The sequence below is a fragment of the Dermacentor silvarum genome, chromosome 11, assembly GCF_013339745.2.
Source record: "Dermacentor silvarum isolate Dsil-2018 chromosome 11, BIME_Dsil_1.4, whole genome shotgun sequence".
Taxonomy (NCBI): domain Eukaryota; kingdom Metazoa; phylum Arthropoda; class Arachnida; order Ixodida; family Ixodidae; genus Dermacentor; species Dermacentor silvarum.
The window spans coordinates 106,260,911-106,283,695 of record NC_051164.1 but is presented as its reverse complement, the minus strand read 5'-3'; the positions used below and the strand labels follow the sequence as shown (position 1 = coordinate 106,283,695).

Below are 22,785 nucleotides of genomic sequence, written 5' to 3'. Positions count from 1 at the left end.
AGTGCGATACATGCAAACTTTGCATTGCAGTTGCATTGTATTCCATCAAGTCACCAAGTGTCATGACATGTAGCAGTTGCATCATATCGTGCCACGTGTCAAGCGATGCGACGTGTGCGCTGCATAGTTTCGATACCTGTGTTTACTCTTTGGTTCACGTTATGGTGCCTCCTCGCAAAGTACGAACTGCAGCTGAAGAATCAAATCGTAGAGCTATGCGTGCGGCTGCAACCAGGCAATGTTGGGCTTGGTCGACCGCTGTGCAGAGAGCAACACAATCTGCAGATCGACGTCGACGCTGGGCTTACAGTTCAGTTCATTATTGTGAAAATGACGCCAAGAAACTTCACCGCCAAGACCCTCAAGTGCGTGCTGCCGAAAATGCGACCCGACAGCTTCTCCAAGGGTATTGTGGTGGCCTCAGTGTGTGTCACCAGGTGCTCAAGACTTCTTGACACAGACCTTTGTTCCTGAACACGATGTGCCCCTAATTGTTATGGGTGATTTCAACGTAAATACAAAGGATCCCTACAATGCGTAGTTCATACAGTGTGTGCAAGAAGGCCTCGAGCTTGTTATTTGTGGCCAATACACACAGCAGCTCTTCGAGCCCCACATCTTGTTTAGACTTTGTATTTATAAACAATAAAGTACCCGTAGTGCCCCACTGCATGTCCTTCACAACCTACTTTTCGAATCGTAAAGCACACCCGAGTGTGTTTCAATAAATGTGTTCAAATTAAAACACCGCTTTCGGTATACTCAGTACTTGCAGTTAGTCTTCAAGCTGTTTACAACGGTCTCCTATGGAGCAGCTCCTCCAGCTTATGCTGAGACAGTGCTGCGTGTGTTGCACAGGCCTGTGACATATTTTTGCTCATGCCGGCACCATGACGGTTGTTCTTGATCAGTGCATAGTCCCATGATCTCCGCAATCGCGAGTCCTGATATCGCATCAATCGCATTGCTTTACAGCGCGATCACCACCATGAATAAGTGCAAACTGAGAGCGAGCAGTGAGGGAAGGCACAAGCAGTTGGGGGACTCTGAAAAGGAGAGGCCAAGACAGGCCTGTTGTTCCCTTTAGCTTATTCTGGGCGCTTGCTCCCCAATCAATGTGAACTCCAGATGTGTGCTTCTGGTGAGTGGCCGGGGCTTTGCCCTCTTGTCTTCTCCACTGTGTAGCTTCCAGTGTACTAGTGGAGACTGAAAAGAGAAAGCCGGGTATTGGTGTGATAAATCCACTTCTGGTTGAAGTATGTGAAAAAATTTTGCAGCACGAGATTCGCAAGATGAAATCCTCTTATAGTGAGGCCATTTTATTATGTTACAAAAGCAGTTTCGGGGGCCCCTTTAAAACTTGTTCAATTGCAATACACCACGTGCTGGACCTTGCAGAAAAACTCCACAGTGCAACAGTATAGCGAGTGATGCGCAACAAATTTTTGTTGCCAAAGAATGGCTCGTACCCACTATGGGGGCCAAGAATGGAGGTGGTTTTACAAGTGTTCTTAAGATCCTAGCATATCGAAGAATAATTTATGAATGCGTCCGGCAACTTCATTCTTAGTCATCTAGAAGCATATGCTCACTAAAAGCCTAGTAGTACGCCAAGCATCTCGAGGCATGCATCCATGGTCTAATGGTTTGAGCATCAAGCTTCCTTGCTGGGGGGCTAGGGTTCGGGGGGAAACAGACCATCGGACATTTTTATTGGGGCAACTAGTGACATCTAGTGTCTCAAGTTGGCCACAAACCTCCAAAAATATACAAACCGCTAAGTGAAGAGAAGAGGCAAAGAAGCTATTGCTTTAAAACTGGTGAATGCCATAAATATGTAGGAATCTGTTGAACAAAAATTTTGAACTTCATACCCATTATTCAACTTCATACCCACATTTCGCTGCTTCGTTTCCTAACTTAATCAACCCACCTAGTTTTCTGCCGTCCTCGACTGCGCTTCCCTTCTCTTGGTACACATTCTGTAACTCTAATGGTCCTATGCATTACATGGCCTGCCCAGCTCTATTTAAGCATGAAATGTTTTTAGCTCCTGTTGTCGGGGGCCTTCAGGTGACCTTGAGCCAAAAGCCAGAGCCGTTATCCGGGCACTCGAAACGAGAACATGTCGGCAAATTGCGAGAACAAAACATGATAATCCGGGCAACCAGTCAAAATTTTACAAATGCGGTCTCTGGCCCCCAACCCTTTGTACATTACATAAGCTAGTTACTCTCCAAACAAGTTACAAAAAATATTGTTTCAGACTTTTTCCTAATGTTTCTTCACAATATCACTCAAGCTGTAACCTCTAGTACGCTGAAGGTTTATTTGTCATTTCCAATAGCGACATTCAAAAGGCAGATACAGGGGACCTAAGGCTGCACACTTGCAGCCAAGCACTTCAATGCGACAAGAAAAAATGGCAGCAGACGCTGAGCGCGTTGGACTGTCTCTAGAAACGCGGTTGAAGGCAGCGGCACCACAGGCAGCAAAAGACGCCATATGGTAGACCATTTCATGCTTGCATCTACTCGCAATTACGGGAGAGCCAGGCATTTTTTTTTTCTCTCAATGTCAACTAGAAAATCTGCCATCCCCATTTGCTCTGTGATCCACACCGCTCTCTTCTTGCCTCTTAACGTTACGCCTAACATTTTTCGTTCCATCGCTGTTTGTGCAGTCCTTAACTTGTTCATGAGCTTTTTTGTTAACCTCCAAGTTTCTGCACCATATGCAATGGTAGAATGCAATGATTGTACACATTTCAATGACAGCAGTAAGCTCCCAGTCAGGATTTGGAAATGCCTGCCATATGTACTCCAACGAAATTTTATTCTGTAAATTTCCTTTTCATGATCAGGATCCCCTGCGAGTAATTGACCTAGATAATTGTACTCCTTTACAGACTCTAGAGGCTCACTGGCAATTCTGAATTCTTGTTCCCCTGCCAGGCTATTGAACATTGTCTTTGTATTCCGCTTATTAATCTTCAACCCCGCTCTCACATTTTGTCAGTTCATCGCTAGTCCTCAGTCATTTGTTGCAATTCGTCCCCATTGTTGCTGATAGGACAATTTCATCTGCAAACTGAAGGTTGCCAAGATATTCACCGTTGATCCTGCGCCTTCCCAATCTAAGAGCTTGAATCCGTATTCTAAGCATGTAGTGAATAGCATTGGATAGATTGTCTCCTTGCCTGACCCCTTTCTTGATAGGTAACTTTCTACTTTTCTTGTGGAGAACCAAGGTAGCTGTGGAATCCTTGTAGATATTTGCCAAGATATTCGCGTATGCCTCCTGTACTCCTTGATTACGCAATGCTTCTATGACTGCTGGTATCTCTACTGAATCAAATGCCTTTTCATAATCTATGAAAATCATATAGAGAGGTTGATTGTACTCCTCAGATTTCTTGATCACCTGATTGATGACATGGATATGATCCATCGTAGAACATCCCTTCCTGAAGCCAGCCCGTTCTCTCAGTTGACTGAAGTAGAGTGTTGTCCTGATTCTATTGGAAATTATCTTGGTGAATATTTTATACAATACTGAAAGCAAGCTAATGGGTCTATAATGAAGTTTCAATTATTTGTCTCCCTTCTTATGGGTTAGTATAATATTTGCATTCTTCCAGTTCTCTGGTACACTTGAAATCGTGAGGCATTGCATATAAAAGGCCGCAAGCTTTGTAAGCATGATATCTCCTCCATCTTTTATTAAATCAACTGTTCCATCTTCTCAGCTGCTTTTCCCCGGGTCATGTCTTGCAAGGCCTTTCTAACTTCATCGCTAGTTATAGAAGGAGCCTCTGTATCCGGTTCATCACTATTTCGAATGAAAGTAGCTTGGCTGCTCTAGGTACAGTACAGGTCACTGTAGAATTCTTCCACTGCTTTTACTATGTCATTGAAATTGCTGATATTACCCTGCTTATCTTTCAGTGCATACATCTTGCCTTGCCCTATGCCAAGTTTTCTTCATGCTGCGTGCATATTTTATGGCTTCCTCAATCTTTCCCACGTTATAATTTCGAATATCCCTTACTTTCTTCTTGTTGATCAGTTTTGACAGTTCAACGAATTCTATCTGATCTCTTGAATTTGACACTTTCATGCTTTGTCATTTCTCTATTAGGTCCTTTGTTACTTGGGAGAGCTTACCTACGGGTTGCCTTGGTGCCTTACCACCCACTTCAATTTCTGCTTCAGAGATCAGCCTCGTTACAGTTTCATTCATTATCTCTATATATGTTATCTTCATCTTTCTATTCTAAAACTGCATAGTTGTTTGTGAGCACCAGCCTGAATTGGTCTGCTTTTACCCTTACTGCATCTAGATTGGCCAGTTTCCTCTTGGCTAATTTTACTCTTTCTCTCTTCAAATTGAGAGAAATCCTAGACCTCACTAACCTAATGGTCAGTCGCTCATTGCTCAAGCTCACCTAAATCACTATGGGGATTTTAAATATACTAGTGAAATCAGTATAAATTATACTTGCAAATGCTACTGCTGTTGTATTGTTTTCCAGTACATATACTGGTTAGAGGTTGGTTCACCATACTGCCATTCTAGGAGCTGCTGTTGCTTAAAACATCAAACTGACGCTGGAATTGTTGCTACCTTCAAGTTTATATAGTAGGCTTTATTTGAAAGCAACACTTAATTTTTTTAAAGAGTGACTTGTGACAAGGTGTCTTCAGGTACATGGCCAAAGCTTGTGCTCATGTCAAAGAACCGTGTGCATATGGGCCTGTTGTGCACACACAGCTCTTGCAGCAAGTCTTGTTGCTCAACCAGAAGTTCTTTAACTTCATCGCGGGACATTTTTGGTGGCATTTTGCGAACCATTCTTGCTGCTTCCTCTCTGAGCAAAGCCATTGTCCTGGGCAGGCGACAGGTAGCCACGGTCGCAGATGGACATGACAAGGCCGTCTTCAGAATCTCCACCAGCTCCGACAATGCCTGGTCTTTGGGCAACTGCACGATTTCTGCTTTACTACCTGCATGTAAAGGGGCAATGTACAGTGCTGAAATATTTGCCGCGGCGGCTGCATTTCGACGGGGGTGAAATTCAGAAACGCCCATGTACCGTGCATTGGGTGCATGTTAAAGAACCCCAGTTAGTCGAAATTAATCCGGAGTCCCCCACTACGGCATGTCTCATAATCATATGGTGGTTTTGGCACATAAAACCCTAGAATATAAAAAGAAATTAATTTATATGCAAGTTTGTTTCTACTTAATTCTGTGGCTCTCTTTAGGCAAAGGTAACGTTTTGGCTATCCTATCAGTCTGTAGGCCTGACAGTGGTGGAAGATCTGTTCCAAGTTCTGTGTTGAAATCTGATGCACAGCCTCATGTTTGGTTACAGTTCACTGCGTTAAGCTACAGTGCTGTGCCCAGACGACACTACTGGCAACAGGATACTATCAGTCTATAAACACACTAAAAAATGTTTACACCCTTTGCAGCTTATCTTGTCCCCCAAGCTATCTCTGCCGTTCCTTTCTTTAACACTGCATGCCCAGGTCACAAGTAGCATGCGTGTTCTCAACATGACATAGCATTCTTGACAGAAAAGTTGCGAGCAAACTGTTTTCAAGAGAGGAAATGCAAGCAAGACATGACGTTTATTGTTTGGGGACAAGATACAAAAAAAGTTTACACCCTTGGGGCGTAAACTTTTTTTAGTGAACATTTACAATATTGGAAGTCTAGGAACAATCAATCTTGACACTACTGTTTAAAATTCCTCCACACACCTGGCAGAATTCTGACGTGGAAGCCATTGCTTGTGAGAAGTGGATCCGTCACATACAAGAATCCAGATGCATCTCGGGCTTCGTTCTTCATATTGAGCAGTGTGTTCCACAACAGGTCACCACCTAGTATGCTGATTTGGCGAGAATATATTAGTTACTTATCGCGAGCCACTGAAAGTCAGAAGATCCTGAAATGTAGTTGTTGCAGAAGCTAGGAATGTGCAAGAATGTTACAAATTTGATTTCAGGAGTACCTACGTTCAAAGCAGCCGTTGAACAAGTGACCCACACTCTGTAAAGACTCATTTATACATTAGCAGAAAAGGGCCACCATAGAACTGCTCTGACACAGTCGGCATAAAGTGCACTGCTGTCAGGCATAGATTTGTATATGCAGCTCGCTACTATACAATACTATACGTTTAGAAGAGCTCTTTATTCATGTGTTTGTGTGCCACAGAATACGGTTAACAAGTAAGAGAATACACAGGATACATAATATAAATTCGGCATTTGATGATTAACAAGCATTCATCTGTAACTATAATGCTTGTCCTGTGTAGATCCTGCATGTCCATTGTCTTTATTGCATATCTCTGCTTGGAGATTATAATAAAGTTACAAGCAAAGCGATGCGCAACATTCACAAAACAGCTATACTTACGTGGGTGTTACAGTTATGGGGGGATCGGCCTCTTCCGCCAAAATGGGATACGAAGCCACAAGTCTCTTGAATGTAATTGCTTCACGTAGGCGCGCTGTGTTCAGTGTGCAAAGCCTTGCCTTGTGCCAGACAACCCAAGCATCACTAGGACATCCATGAAGTGGTCCGACGAGGGTAGTGTCCAGACTGGGTGGCTTCTGGCTGCAGAAATCAGCATGGCCTTATGGTTGTACCATACACGGACTGGCACTTGATATCTGTTGACCTGCTTAGTGGCTGTAACATTCTAGGGCAGTATTCTCCAGCAATCGCTTTCACAAGATTTCACGTGACTCTGCACCGCATGCGTCAGCGTCTACAGCGAACAGTGTTCCTGGCATTGTGCCAGGCACACTACCTTCGCTCATAGATGCCAACCCATGCTGTGTCAAGTCTCACCATCCCCGAAAGTGATCACTCGAGAACACCGGCGATGCTGCTGAGCATGCATTTTGTCATTTCCTGGCTGTGGTTACTACGTCTCGATATGGAATGCAAAAACACTGTCACACTAAGATCTTGGCATGCGTTAAAGGGCTGCATGTTGCCAGGATTAATCTGGACCTCTCTGCAGCAGCATCATGAAGAAAAAAATCTACGCATCGTACAGCACTCGCTAATAACCTCACCACGGCCAGTACGTGGTTGTCTCTTTAGGTAACAAATGACAAGTGGATGGGGTGACATGGCAGACAAGTGTCCATCTGTGGTAGACACAGCTGGCTAAGTTCACATCACAAGCGAAAAGAAAGCACCTAAGGTGGCAGTAATCCTTGAAGTGCTCCTTAATGGTCTGCATGGAGAATTGCAGCTCCACTCTTTTCCAGGTTGACGAAGACTCCTTTGGTGGACCACTTTCTTTTGCCTGCTGTAGCATACTAGATGGCTTGTTGCTGAAACCAGTTAGTGAAATAACATAATTTTTGCTTGGTGCACTTCAACACTTCAAAGCAGTGTAACACATTTTATCATAAGGGACTATCATATCACAAAATTTATGGTTTTCTCATAAATGTGTTATTTATGACATATAACAATAAATGCACAGCTGAGAGCTGCACAGTGTTGATGCAGACTCTCACTTGTGCAAGTTTACACAGTTGAAACTTGAAAGTTTTGGAAACATGTGGTACTTGTTATTCAAGGTATTAATATTCACTGAAATTTGTGCAAATAACTAAACCATTAGGGGCAGGCATGAACAATGCTAGCTAGAATTGCACAAGTGCAAAGCTGGAACATTATCACAACCTTTTGTTTCAAGCTTTATAAAGAACAGCATGAAATTAGGTAAATTTGGTCAAATTGTGATTGAGAATCTGGCTTGACAAACTGTACAAGAGCACTGTGTATTTTCAATAAGTGGACAAGATTTCGCTTCGCTATTATGGATACTAATTTTGATTTTGAGTTCTTGCTACCGAGTTATGACTGACTCCAACATGTCCTCTCAAACTGACTCAAACGCTTCTCTTTGTCCTGTAATTTGCTTTGTCAACAGTTCTTCATCACAGAGTTCGATGGCACTTCCTTGCAAGCAGCACTTACCAGTCCATCCGAGCTTTTCCAGTTTGTTTTTCATACTGCTGCTTTTCGTCGGGCGTTAGTGAAGTCCACCCTTCTTCAAGGAGCTCGCTGAGCTCCATCAATGGCATTTCTGGAACCTGTGACAAGACTGGAAGGAAACCGGGCAGTTGAGCAGAAAATAGAGAATTTTTTCCCCTAGTCCAAACATTGCCTCCAATGACATTCCTTGGTCGACCACTGTTAATCACTTCATTCCCTTAAAACACCTCCCAACGCCTCTCATAGTGCCACCAGTCAAGGGTCAGCGGTAGTAGAGGAAGACGACTGTTAAACCCCCTTTTCCTGTTGTGGGGTATATAATTGAATAGGGACGATTTCCTTGCTAAATTCCTAAATTTTATCTGACTTCATTCCTTTAGTCATTCAAAATTTCTCAATAGCGATTCTTTTTAGACCCGGGTAATCTTTTTCTTAAATTACCCGATTCTTGGCCAATGCCCGCTGGTGGGTGTGAGCCACTCTCGAAGGCTAGCAAGCAAGCAAGCAAGCTTTTCCAACCTTGCAGCCGCTACAGAAACGTGCTTACACAAAAATGGCAATAAAAAGTGTTTTTTTCAATGACTTGCATGCTTTCACAATTCTCTCCTCTGGTTGCATTGCTGCATTCCTAACATGCAACACTCACTCTCTTTCTTCCGACGAGCGCAGTATATTTCCTTGCCCGAGCGCTTCTCGGTGCTCAGCATGTCTTTCAGCCAGCTGTGAACTCCTGAGGGCCTCGCTGGCATCCGCATTCTCTTGCTAGGTGTCCTGTCTTTCAAAGGACTGATCATGGGCCTCTTCTCTGCAATGCTTCCTCCCACTCTCGTAGGCTCCTGCCAGAGGTTTCCATCAATGAGCTACGGTAGCTGTTACTCGACTACAGAAGATGATAAGTGAGAGAAGCTCTAAGCTTATGCTACAGTATTTGCGTTGATGATCACATGCAAGTACACTGCGAGACACATGTAGTGATGATATGCTTGCATATTCCAGGAAAGGCAATGCACACAAAAGAATTGGCGGTAATCCTTCAGTTGGCTCCTGTAGTACGTAGCATGTACAGTTGGGAATGAAAGTTTGCGGATTGTGTGTTAACCAGACTACGTAGCAGAGAGGTGGTAACCTGTGAGAACTGTAAAAGAGCGGGGGTAGAGCCACAGCCCAGCAACATCAAAGGTGAACATGTTTCTGTCAAGTCCATCATGAACAATGGTTAAAGCGCAGGTGGTGTTGTGAAACTCTACCCTTGCTCATGTCCAGTTCAATGTTGACTGGTAGTAACATGTCTGAAGTTTGCTTTTGTAAATTCACTAGTATTTATACCCTCCTTCCTCTCTTAGCTGCCTGCACAAGAGACTGTCTGGGAAGGGCATCAGTGTAAAATGGAGTAGAGGCAACAGTGTAGGGGGCATACATACAAGCAGGGAGGACACAAGTAGAAAGGGACATCGCATCTAACGAGATAAATAAACATCTCAAGCAAGCCGAGGAGAATGTAGTAGGAAGCCAGACAGGCAAGGATCAACTGTCACGCAAGTGCTGGAGACAGTATGTATGATGGAGTGCACTGCATTCAAAAGGCAGTGAGAATGGTCCACCATTGAAGAACATGTCACTGGGTCAAAAATAATAAACAGGGATATGAAATTGTGATAGCTTGCATTGGCATGATCCTAGTATATTGTGTAATGGTTTCAATTTCGCACAAATCCCGAAACCTATTTGCAAGCAAGCGTGCACACATTCTGTAGTAGGCTAGGATAACCCAAAGGGATAATTAACATTTAATACAAATAAATAGCACCCTGACTACCAATGCTCATGCATGGAGTGCAAAGTGAAAGCAGGCGGCTCATGAAACTAATGCTGAGTTATTAATGCATGCCGATAGTTAGCCATAATCACCACTAATAAAACTTAAAACAAGGTCGAAGATGCAAATGCAACTATGAAATAACAGAGTTGTGCTTCAGCTATGTTAGCTGCATTTTCCTCTGCCGATGTAGATGTGACAAGTGCAATCAATGTTGTCATCCCTCCAATCCTCTTTGCATTTCTGTTCATCTAGACTGGACATTTAAGCTCACCTTAATTTTAATTAACCCCTGTACTTTCACTTTTCACACTAACATATAGTTTTTCTGTAATGAAATAAACCAACGCAGTTGCAGCACATCTCTTTAATCAGTGAATATGTACCGGCTAGTCTGTTGTACGAGGCAAAAGGTGTTTTAAGGACTAGCCATGCACAGTTGACATCTTCTCATTTATCAATTATGACTGCTGCTACCATTAGCTGGGCTAAATTCCCAGGACTGAATGTGGCAATTAGGAAAGAAGTCCACTCAGTGCACGAAACAGTAAGAAAATATCGGACTACAAAAGATCTGCTTACCGCCACTGCTTTCCCTTGGGTGTTCTGAAGGATACCGAGAGACCAAAGTGATGCTTGCCTTTCAGGCATACGTGGTGGTGTTGGGATGATTTTTGAAGGTGTCAAAGTTTTCTCAGATAGTACTTCTGGGAGATCTTTGCGCTGAGCACCGGGTTCATCAGGAGGAACTGCTGCCTTTTCAGCAAGTGACACCATGTTCTCCTTGTTCCCATCAGGAGTGGAAGGGAGATCTCGGTTTATCTGGCATTCTAAGTCTTTGCAGACATCATCAGGCATCTCAAAGTCTTCAAACAGGCCGTCCAAATCATCTGCGGCTCCTAGGTCCTTCTGATTCTGAGCTGCTGAATTGTCCGAAGCAAGCGGCACTGTCACAACACTTTCTTCAACGGCAGTGGCACCGACGTTCTTTGCAGATGCACTGCTGAATGCTCTTCTGGCTAAATCTTCAAAAAGCTCGAACACTGCGTCCTGTTTAAGACAGAGACATGATCACAACAGTCACATCAAATTATACTAGGGGTAGCCCCTTTCTGAGCACAGCACATCAACAGAGCTGCTGGCTGATAATAATGATTACATATGATGATTCCATGGTACACTATTAGGTTGAACGAGACCCCATCTTTCAACTGCATTTTTCAACTGCATTCTGCCATGACATTGTCCTTGTATCGCCTTGTTTTGGGAGGCAACATTGGTACAAAACAGGCCTAAAGCTTCCACAGACCTAAATTTTGTGCAGTCAACACAACTCTTATCAGATTATAGAACCCAGTTGTCTAATGAAAGCTCCTCCGTGATCAAGTCCAAATGGCACATTTTGAACTACTTTGTTGCCATAAGTTGAACCTCGATATAACAAACATCGATGTAACAAATTATCAGATATATTGAAGTAAAGCTAGTAAAGCTAAAATGTATCTCGCCGATATCAGTGTGTAATGAATACAGGCTTATAATACTGAATATCAGATATAACGAAGGTATTTGCTATAACGAGTTTTCACTGTATAGTATAGTATTTGTCTTATTAGGGCACAATTAAAGGCAAAGTGAATTAGAGATACGAGATGCTCTATTGCTTCTTTGAAGATGCTACTTTCTGCAGTGCATGTAATTAAATAGAGCGACTAGATAGCAACCCAATAATCATGCATAAATTTTTAAACTTAAACCAACTTTATAAATTCCAATAAAGTTTCAAGGAAAGCTGAAGTCTCTGTAGCTCACCTTGTTACTGAATACAACAGCAGACTTGTCTGGCTCCAAGTTCACGTCAAGCTCATTTGGTGGAACATCAAGCGAGACGACACAAATGGGATGTTTTGCTGAACACCCATCTTGAGTACCGAGTGCCGAAGAAAATTCCTTTTGGAGGAACTGCAATAAGTAAAGGTCACAAGACTGATTGCCTGTGTGATGTTTTTAATGTGATGGCTAATGTTAACTATCACTAACATGGATAACAGCTTTACTCCATTCAGAAAAACAGAAGCCTAGATGCCACCATGAATTGACATATCGGAGAACTGCACAACCGAAACCTTGAGGAACGAGGTATGCGTGGCAACATTTACACAAGCCTACCTACTCCAGACACAGAAACCTTAGCCAACTACAGTCCTAGTACACTTAATTATTTCAGAAAAAAAATAATCGCTTTATTCTACAAAACATTTTTTTTTTTGCTATGTACCCACACTTAAAGCCAGTGCACTTCATCTTGACCTAAGTCGCCATCTGTCGGCATAGCCTGCATAGGAAGTGCAGGTTCGATGATGCGGCAGCTGACAAAAAAGCCATGATGAGCAGCGAATACTGGTGGCAAGCTTGTGAAAAGAATGGGCCAAGTGCTATCTTGGCCATTCGTTCCACCAGTTCCCACAGTCCCCGACAAAAGATTGCTGCCGCATAGCAGTGCACCAAATTATAGTTGATATGCATGAATATGGTATCTAAGAAGACATAGCAAAATCTATAGCCATTTACAAAACAACATCCTGAATGTTACTTGCATACCCTATGCTTACAAATTGTTTTGTCAGAGCTTCTTCTTCATTCTGGGGTTTTATGTGCCAAAACGAGTTCTGATTATGAGGCATGCCGTAGTGGAGGGCTCTGGATTAATTAAGCTCTGGATGCTCTGGATTAAGCTCTGGATTAAGCTCTGGATGAATGGAACAACGCAAGCACACGGACGTTTTTGCATTTCGCCTCCATCGAAATGCGGCCACTGCGGCCGGGATTCGATCCCGCGACCTCATGCTCAGCAGCGCAACGCCTTAGCCACTGAGCCACCACGGCAGGTGTTTTGTCAGAGCTTTAACAGCTTCTATGATCCACGAGCACAACCCTTTGTCAGAAATTATTTTAAGAAGCACCGAGTTGTACAGCCTTGCCAAACAATTCATTTTAAACTTTCTGATCGAATAACAGAATACCTGCGTCATCTCTTTGATGCTAACGGGTCTCCCATTTACCAAAAGTATGCTCTTATCAGGCTCAGAACTGCTGGGCAATTTTTCCTTGTCCGTTGCTGACATGTCAGGAACAAAAATCTTTATAACCTGCAAAACAAATCAAGCAACAGTGAATGACGAGAACCTGCTGAAGAATGAAAATAGTATAACAAAATAATCGGTGAAAGCTCATGTTCAAAGTAAACACATTGCTACGGAGCATTTAAGCTCTTGCTAGAACTGACATTAAAAACAGACAGGGCTACACCCCTGGTCTGCGTTTAACGATAAGGCCATACAGATTAATACTTATTGCAAATGTTACCCATTCCAATTTAATAGACTGAGGTGTAAAAGAGGGAACCACAGAATGCTGCAGTTCTATTGCTGAAGATATTTATTATTCAATTTTCACAAATGCTTAATGCCAAAGGTGTGGCATTATTTTCCTTAAGGCAGGTCAAGTGCACAAAGACACGGACAGCGAAAAGAAGACAAACAGAGCGCTCTGACTTTATTTGCAGGAAACCCCACATATTCATTCACCATTCAAGTCACCGCGCATGTGTCACAACAAATGATAACTATATCGGTAACTGCGTGAGATGATGCCCTGCCGTGCACACTCATACCTACACAGGTCTGCAGAACGCTGTGATTACACTATGAAAACACGAACCGATAAAAAGTGTTGACCAAAAGATTGTCAGAAGGATAAAATAACAAGTATAAAAAAGCTAAGAAGCGCTATAATGGGGGTGTGAACAAAATGCAATGGGACACTGAAACAGCTGTAAACCCAAGAAACCAAAGATTAGTCAGTCAGGAAAGAGGAAAGAAAGACGGGGGAACAAAGAAGAGTGATTAGAGAATGTGATGCTCTCCAACACTTAGTTGTGTGGATAATGAAGTTCTTTTCTCGAGAGTGGTACGGAATTGGCGCGGACGCAACTCAGGCCAAGCCGATCGATGCACGATGCTTCGAAAATTTCTCGGGCAAACTGTTCTCTATATCTACCGATTAGGACAGCGTGATCTAAAAGCAGGAAACGCCCATGTGCACATGTGGCACAGTGCAAGGCCATATTGCTGCCCAATTTTAGCTTTGAGTTGTTGGAATGTTCACGTAGGCATTCACTGAGTGGCATTGCTTCTTAATAAATGCCTTTGTTTTTACACAGTACAACACCCTGGAAAAAAGAGGAATGCAAGCATCATGCAGTGCATGTTTTCGAGCATTTCCGATTAAGTTTCCTCAATAAGCTTTAGTTTCAGTTAAATGACAAAGAAGTTGTCCCGGTGAAGCTTATTTTTGCCACTCACAGTGCCAGAGTTGTCATCACGGGCTTCACTGTAATGCAACATCTGCAGTATGCTGATGCCGTACACCTGGCCAATGGCCTCCCGCATGGTTTTCACTGGCACTTTTGTCCAGATGACACTTTTGTTGTGATGGAGACTGAGGCCAATACCTGTCATGAAAGGAGTGTTGTGAGGAACAGGTAGCACCTATGTCACTTCACTGACCCAAATTTGGCAGAAAATCCAATGCATGGCTATTTACAGTCACCAAAAAAAATCAAGAGGTTATAATGCAAAACATGGCATCTGGATAAATAAATCGCACATAAATAAATTAACATATAACATAACGCTTTAACACGAGCCAAAATTACATGCGTCTAAAATAATGTCGAACTACTAGCAAACACTGGCATCATTACCACGCAGCACTTTAACTGTTGTTCTGGAGCATGTCTACTATACATTGCACACAACAAATTCCTTTTAAACTAAAGGGAATGCACTGGCTTACTTCTGCAAAGGCTTCTCTTATATCATGCTATGTTGTGGTCTCTTAACTGCATCTGATAACACTTAGCATTGATAATCAGAGAAAAACATAACACCAAACTTTCCTCTCAGCAGAATAATTGCAAGACATTAGAAAAAATATTCACAAACTGCAGTAAGACCTCAGAATTTAGCTTTTGCAACACACTTATTAAGCATAAATGAGCAATACTTTCACTTTTTAAATGAAACACTAATTTCAAAGTCATTTAGCAACTGCGTGTTTTAGTCAACAACGCAATTTCCAAATAGTGAAAACTGTCGTGCATTGTTCCAGCTGAACCAACGCACAAAGAAATTGCTGCAACAGCATTTGAAGCAAGCTATGTACAGAAATAAAATTCTGCACACAACCTTTGAACGCAGCTTCTCTTAACTCACCAGGACAGGCAATGGCCATGGCATGAAGAAAATGTTGAACTTTTTTAAGCTGTGCCGATTTTGCCTTCATTGTGTCCATGTGTTTCCTTCGCACTGGAATGTTCTTGAAAATGTCTTCTATAGTCACTCGTGTTCCTGTAACAGAGGTGTGCGCGTATGTTCAAGTGTTTTGTTTCAGGATTGCAGTTTGAGCAATGCGAATTGCAAGCCAAGAGATGCTAATGTATTCATAACAAACATGCAACTACCATCTGCATTTGCATATGTTCTTTAAAGAATACTCCATGTTTAATATATTACTTTAAGCAAACTGTGACAATATAAGTTTTGGCTTCTATGTCACCTGTCATGGAAACCATTAAACTTTCAAAGGCATGAGTTACACGTGTATTCTATTGCCCCATTACAGATGAGTTACACATTGTCAACGTGTAAATCTGAACATACTGTGATCATTTACTTGAGTGCAGGAAAGACATAATGCAAGTATGGACGCTTGAAATAAAGGAAGAAGTTCTGCAAGAGCACAATTTCTATAATGAATGCACACCACCAAGCTCTGCCTTGTGACCGTCTGCTATAATCACACTATGGCTTATCAGCCAAACATCGCAATTAGCAGTGTGTCACCTCCATTCCAAGGCAAAACCTTTCGTGACACAATGTTTCCTTGCGAGTCAAAGCACAATGCCAGCCCTTGTTCGCTGTCTTGGGGCCCACTGGCAATGGTGACTCTCGACACAGCGGCAACAGCTGCAAGTGCCTGGCCACGAAAGCCATAGGTGGCAAGGGACAGGAGGTCCTCCGAACTCCTTATCTTCGACGTGTAGCCAGGAAGTACGACCAGTGGCAGGTCGTCTTCTCCAACACCATGGCCATTGTCAATCACCTCAATTCTATCGAGTCCGTAATCAACCTGCAAAGAATGGAAAGGGAGGATGGCATAAAACAGCAGTGAATTAGCCGCATGCACTTACAAAGTGCTCATATATCCCCTGAACAAAGCACAAGCGTCCAAGCATGTGAAGTAGAGGAGGAGCCACTGCAAGCATGTCACTCCCCAACAGTTTGGGATGTCTGCCACTGCAGATACTATCAGGCAGCTCACTGGTAGGCAGGCGACCACTGGCCCACCCCCCATTTTGCAGCTCCAGCCAACAATCACTTCAGACGTCCCCAATGGGAATAATCACCACAGCATGACGTCCATGCAAGCACCTGTGCATGAGATGTGTTGCTCCACGAACAGGCATTATGTCAATCTGTATAACAACACCCAAGAGGATTAACTGCTTCACCAGCTCTTTCTCCTCTCTTGTTTTCCTGTTCTCTTTATTCAATTCTTTCTTCTTTTCAAACACAATCATAGTGAGCCTCTTTTTATGAGTGCAACGTTTGTCACAAAAGCCTCGACTTGAGTCGGAAATACCAGCATCAAATGTATATTTGGTCAGTATAACTTGACATCGGAAGAAAGTAGCTGTAGTCATTCAACTTAAAAAAATGCTTATTATTCTATCAAGCTTACGTATTCCAGCTAAAATATGAAAGTAATGAAAGTGAATTCCTCGATATTGCGATATTGTGGCTGTCAGCTCACGTCCTGAAGTCGCTAACGTGCCGCTTGCGATCAGCGTTTATTGTCAAACGGCAGAAATTGACAATATGTACATGTACAAGCTCAGCCGCGTTGAGTTAAATCCAATAATTTGAGTAGCCCATGTGTTGCTGCGCTGATTTCTGTCTATTATAACGTCGGTACCGCCGCGTGATGGCATGTGGCGCAGTCGGTTCTTTATTCTATGATGTGAAGCGTGAAAGTCTACTGTGAACAGAGGCACACTAATTGGGCTCTCAGGCCGAAGTTGTCGTGTGCAATGTCATGGTCCGAGAAACTCACCAGTTTGACGACGACATTCGTGGCACCTGCATCGAGTGAGTTTTCCACGATTTCTTTCACAATGCTGCTAACTGAAGCGACTGACTGGCTGCTATGTAAAAGCCTCGCGGTGCGCGAGTCCAGCTTCTGAATACTCTTCATTCTTTGGCTTCTAGGCGAGCGTTCCGTGCAGCCTTAACGAAAAGTTTACTAATTAGCTAGTATAAAGTAGTGTCTATGCTTTTAAGGTTCATTACTTTCAACGGAAACTGCAGTGCAGTAGCAACGTAGCCTCCCATGTCGGTCGTCTGCTAACAGCAGACGGCGGGCTGACCTACATCTCTGTTCATGACGAAGTACCTTATTTTCATTACGAGCGTCCACTATTATATTGCACATCGTTGATCGAGCTCGCTTTTAAAGTCATTCATTAACCTCCTAAGCGATTGTAAGTTTGCTCAAGTACCAAAAGTACTTCGCTGCTTCTACCAACTTTTGCCGCCTTTTCTTACGTGATGATCGGATTGGATTGTCTCCGAAAGGGACTAAGTATTAGGATAGTAGCGCACGCATGTAATGCCGGTCGTGGTAATGCAGGATCTTGAGCTTGAAGACAACCGTGAAACATGCGTTTTATCTGTTAAAAATGTTCAGATGCACTATATATTGCATCATATCTTGATGCGTTGAACCTCTGCGTTGAACCGGCAGGGATGAAGCATGAAACTGCCACGTGTCCACAATATCGATCGAACCTGACGTGCACGCTTCACCAGTTGCACGTTCTCTTCGGTGCAGCAAACACTGGTAATAGTCGAAACCATACTTTCGATACCTTAGAAATTGCGTTAGCGTTTCGGTATGAAGAAGTATTTAAAAAATGAAAAAAATAAAGATGTGCTGGGATTTGCGCGGTCCGGTCGGACAGCTCGGTCGGAAGAGGAAGAAGTCAGCGCTTAGGTGGCACGTGCCACGTGGCACACGCGCAGTCCGGCCGTTGTTCGACAGAACGCAAAGATGGAGAGGCACGGATCTGCTGACGTCCTGCACGCCGCCGGCGCCCCGACGCCGAGCCCCGAGGTCGCCTCGCGGACCACCATGATGGCCGCACCTGCCACAAATCTTCGCGTCTCCGCTGCCTCAAGTGCGGTGTGACACACGCCAGCATCAACGCGCTTCAGCTGCTGTGTGCGCCATCGGCCCCGACCTGACTTTGTTCGGCGCGACCGACGCGCGATCCCCTCGTAAACCTGGCTCCAGCAGCGCCATCCAATCCGCACGACCGGCCCGCCTCACGGGCACGTTCCCTCACGGGAGCCCAGACTGGTGAAGTGGTGCAATATTCGCCGCCCGTCGAGCTTCGAGCCAATGTGCCTGTGATGGTGACTGATACCAGTGGCTTCGAGGACCATGTTGTGGTGCCACACAGGCAACAGCGGAGTCGAACGCCAAGCGTGGCAACGCCCTCACCGATGCGCCGAAGCCCCCACGGAGGGGAGGAGCAAGAAAGTGAAGGAACTGCAGGTGCTTCGTTATCTGCGCTTGAAATGTCGTCCGTGCCTGAGGACTTCATTGTGCCAGAGGCACAATGGACGCTTTCGGCCAAGACCGAGCAACCGGGATGCACCGCTGAGAGTGATGGCATGCCTGCTGTCCCGACAATAAGTGATTGGGAGGACGTGAATGGCTTTCCGCTGAAAACGCTTTCTGAGGCTGGATCACCTCCTTCGCGTGGTCACGCTCCCCCTGGCTACGACGCTGGCAATACTCGTGTCTCAGTTACGCACCACAAGCGCAATTCAAAGAATATCGGCGATGATTTGCGCATGTGGGAGCGCGAATCTCGAAGTACAGAAGACGACGAAGAACAATCTTGCTGTCGTCCTAACACGAGTTGCAAAATTTCTACGGACGCAGGGCGCGGTAGGGAATATAGAGAGCGTCGTGACTCAAGGCCAGTCGACGACCGAGGCAGCGAAGAAATCCTAAATTTCAAAAGAAGTTGCGACAGTTTTGACTTCGGTAGTTGTCAGAGAGGCGGAGGAGTCCCCGTGGGAGACCAGGATTTGAAAAGAGACTGTCAGTCTAATAGAGGAGCTGATCGGAGAGATGTTTCGGAAAAGGACTTCGGGCGCTACTACAGAAAAGACGGAAGAAGACGACCGAAAGAGGACAGAGCGTCGGGTGACTTATATCACGATTACAGGAGGGTGCACTGGAGGTGTGACAACTATGAGGACCGGAGAGCGCATAGGGACGAGAAATTCGGCGCCGACTACCACGAGCCCGTTCGTTTCCACAATCGGGCAGACCAGTGGAGGATGGAGAAAAGTCACGACAAACGAAAGGAACATCGATTCGTCCGCACTAGTGACCGTTACGTCGACAGGCGTGACTACTACGACAGGCGTGACTACCGCTCCAGTGACAACCTTCGAAAATCACCCGGAACCTTCCAGGAACCTTGCCTGAATGAACAAGACCGGTGGACCGAACGAACACACCTCAAACGTGAGCCTGACATTTATTCTTGGGATCAACGAAAATCATACAGTTTTAGCAGGCAGCCCAAATTCCAAGGCGATGACCTCTCAAGTGGCGCTTTCTGCGACCGCAGTTGCGTTAACGACGCTACTTGCGATTACAAACACGGCGATTACGGGAGAAAACGCGACGGCTACAATCATTACTACTACGCACCACGTTTGGGGCACGAAGAGGTGTACTACGAGGAGTTATACCGGAACAACCCAGCGTACAAGCAGCACGTTGATGCATACTATTCCCGTTTTGGCTACAGCACTGCGCAGCAAATTGACTGGTGGAATGTGCGCGCTGGACCATTGTCCGCCGACGCGTATTTGCGCCAGGATCAAAATTTTGCCGACAACCATGTCCAGGACAATGCGCCCCAGCTACAAGAAGTGCTGAAGTTCCCGCGACCGCACCCTATTGCCCGTTTCTGCGGCGTCAATGGCCTGGTCAAGCTGGTTCCCACCATCAGTGGAAATAACCCGCCGCAGCTCATCGAACTTCACAGCCTCACACCCTTGTTACAAAAGGACCCCAGCTTCCGCGAACTGGGTGCATTTCCAGGACCTCTGATTAGGTCTGAAACGCACAAGGACACCGTGATCCACTTCTGCAAGGAGAAGATCGCGTCATTTGCCGAAAGTTCCGACTTGCCCGACCGGTCGTCGCACATTCTGCTCTGGGAGCTGCTTGTGCTCATGCTCAGACAGAATGGGCTGGTCTCAGGTTCCGAAATTGCAGAGCTGTTGGTTAGGGACTATGAAATGTTGGAGCCGACACCTTCGGTGCTATGTTCCCCGCCAAAGTGCGATTGGGATGCGGATGTATCATCCAAAAGCTCCGGTGTGTACACCAGCTCGTCGTTTGATGAGGACATCGTGGTGTGCGATGGTAGCCAGCTCGGAACCACTGCCACTGGTCACGCACTCGCGAAGTTCCGCGAGTTCTTGCTCTTTGGACGCAAAAAGTGCGCTTTGGAGTGGGCTGTGAAGCATGGTCTCTGGGGCCACGCGTTATCGCTGGCCTTAAGGATGGACAACAAAACGCATGCAGCCACGATGACTCGTTTCACCAATGCTCTGTCCCTGAATGACCCTCTGCGTACGCTGTACCACCACCTCTCTGGAAGGCAACCCGCTGCCGTCACGCTCGTTGCAGCCGAGAAATGGGGTCACTGGAGGCCTCATTTGGCCATGATCCTCTCCAACCCATCGACATGCCCGGAAGCGGACGCCCGGAGTGTCACCATTCTTGGCGACGCTTTAGCCAGCCATGGCTGCTTATCGGCAGCGCATTTCTGCTACGTCGTCGCCCATGCCGAGTTTGGATCGTATCCTCGCAAGTGCAGCAAGCTTGTATTGCTCGGAGCCAGCCACCAGACGCTCCCGTTTCGCGAGTTTGCGTCCAACGAGGCAATCCACTGCACTGAAATCTACGAGTACGCCCGCTCTCTGTCCGACCCCAGCTATATGCTACCGCACTTGCAGGAGTACAAGTTTCTCCATGCCATGCGGCTCGCTGAGTACGGCTTTCCGGAAGAGGCGCTTCTCTACTGCGAGGTCCTGGCAAAGACAATGGCGCAGCACTGCGTGTCGATGCAGATAGCAGCGCAGACATACGAGTTGGCCAACCGATTGAAGTACCACGTGCCACAGTTCATCCAAGAGCAAACGGAGCTACACGAGATCGGCGATGCTCCTTGGCTGGATGCTCTTGCCCAAATGGTCTCTGAACATCGAGTAGCTGAAAATAGCGCCGTTCCCCAGGCTGGAGATGATTGCACCTTTAGAAACGATGGAGAGAGTGATGGAACGGGGTTCATGGCTGAGATACTGAGTGCGGACAGCGGTTTCCAGAGTCAGCCAAATGTTGCCAGCGCGGATTTTGCGGGGTGCAACCTCGACGGATATGGTCTTCGGCAGCCAGAAAACTACTTCAGCTCTTACATGGACACTTCTGCGTGCAAGGATATTACACCGCCGGTAGAACAGCGGAGTCCAATGGACACGCAGACTGCAATCTCAGCTCCGGCTGATCAATGCAGCTGGGTGACGGAAGACGCCGCCCGTGACGCCTCTCAAATGCAAGCATCGGCCGATCTTTCATCCCTTGAGACAGCTCCTCTAACTGTCGAAGGCGGTTCTCAATCACCACCGCCTCACCTATCGACATTGGCACAGCCTCCGGACGAACGCAACTTCACGGGTACGTGTTCTCCACGTCGCACCGAGTCACGTGTCACAGTAGGGAAAAGGTCGCCGCAGACACTCTCTTCGGCACCATCTAGTCCGCCTGTAAGCACGCAGGCCATGCGATTCGACTACTACAGTGCTTCAGCTTATCCGCAACACCCCGGAACTGTGACCTCGCTGAATTACGGTGGCGGCGTTCGTGTCCGGCGAGACACCGTTGACGACACAACCTCGTCCTCTGTGCACAAGCGTGTTCATCGAAGCGCTCAAGCTCAGGGCCGGAACGCGCCAGACCAGCTACCGATAAGCCACGAGAAGCTGCTAGGAAGAGCTGGCTGGGGGCCATCTTCGAGAAGATAACTCCGAGGCAACCCAACCAGATCATTCTTCCGGACGACAGTGACCCCTGCATTGTGTGGGACGAAGATAAGAAGTGCTGGGTGGACAAGAATGCAGCACCCGGTGAAGCGGACGGGCAGATGGCGGCGCCTCCAACGGACTCCAGTTTTGGAAGCCAGGAACCGTTCAGCGGCAAGTCCGGACAGAACCGGTTTCACTTGAGCAAGCAGCGCTCTTTGCGCAGCCGATACGTGGATGTGCTTAACGCAGACAGCTGCAGTAAAGCGTCTGGTGACTCTCCCTCAGTGCCGACGCCGTTTTTAGAAGAGCAACCGGCTTCCACGCAAGGCGCGCCCCAGTTTTTCGTTCCCCAACTTACGAGCCAACAGTGCGGCAGCTCTGGCTGTGACTTTGTTTCTTGTGCTCCCATGCAGGACCAGACAGCGATTCCGGCTCCGCCGTTATCACCAGGGGCATCGGCACATTACTGGTCATCGCCCATGCCCACGTCAACGCCCATGATGTTCAGTCCGACCTCTTGTACCGCAGCCTGATAGACACTGGAGACATCAGCTTCAGGGTTCCTTTTCATGTTTTGTGCAAACACAGATCATTCTTTGTCGCTTCCTCCACACTGAGTGGTGCTATTTGAGTTCGTCCTTTTTTTTTTTTTCTTTTCTTTTTTTGTCTCTCTAGCCCTCCGATGGCGGAGCG

General features: G+C 45.8%; 2 protein-coding genes across 2 annotated transcripts; one reads left to right on the top strand and one right to left on the bottom strand.

Annotated features, from left to right (window-relative positions):
- Nucleotides 1-4,655: 4,655 nt before the first annotated feature.
- On the bottom strand, nucleotides 4,656-17,528 carry LOC119432899 (PMS1 protein homolog 1). The gene is made up of 13 exons (XM_037700054.2): nucleotides 17,030-17,528; nucleotides 15,760-16,045; nucleotides 15,130-15,264; nucleotides 14,218-14,366; nucleotides 12,877-13,002; nucleotides 11,666-11,815; nucleotides 10,436-10,903; nucleotides 8,684-8,873; nucleotides 8,020-8,146; nucleotides 7,227-7,364; nucleotides 6,433-6,633; nucleotides 5,769-5,899; nucleotides 4,656-5,006 (listed from the first exon to the last, which is right to left on the bottom strand). Exons 1-13 carry the CDS (start codon nucleotides 17,168-17,170, stop codon nucleotides 4,675-4,677), a joined length of 2,574 nt encoding a protein of 857 aa, XP_037555982.1. The 5' UTR covers nucleotides 17,171-17,528; the 3' UTR covers nucleotides 4,656-4,674.
- Nucleotides 17,529-17,905: 377 nt separating this feature from the next.
- Nucleotides 17,906-22,721, top strand: LOC119433833 (protein transport protein Sec16B-like). The gene is given in 2 exon segments (XM_037701095.2): nucleotides 17,906-21,978; nucleotides 21,981-22,721. Coding segments are annotated over 2 exon segments (4,236 nt in total). The 5' UTR covers nucleotides 17,906-18,387; the 3' UTR covers nucleotides 22,626-22,721.
- The last annotated feature ends 64 nt before the right edge of the window (nucleotides 22,722-22,785 follow it).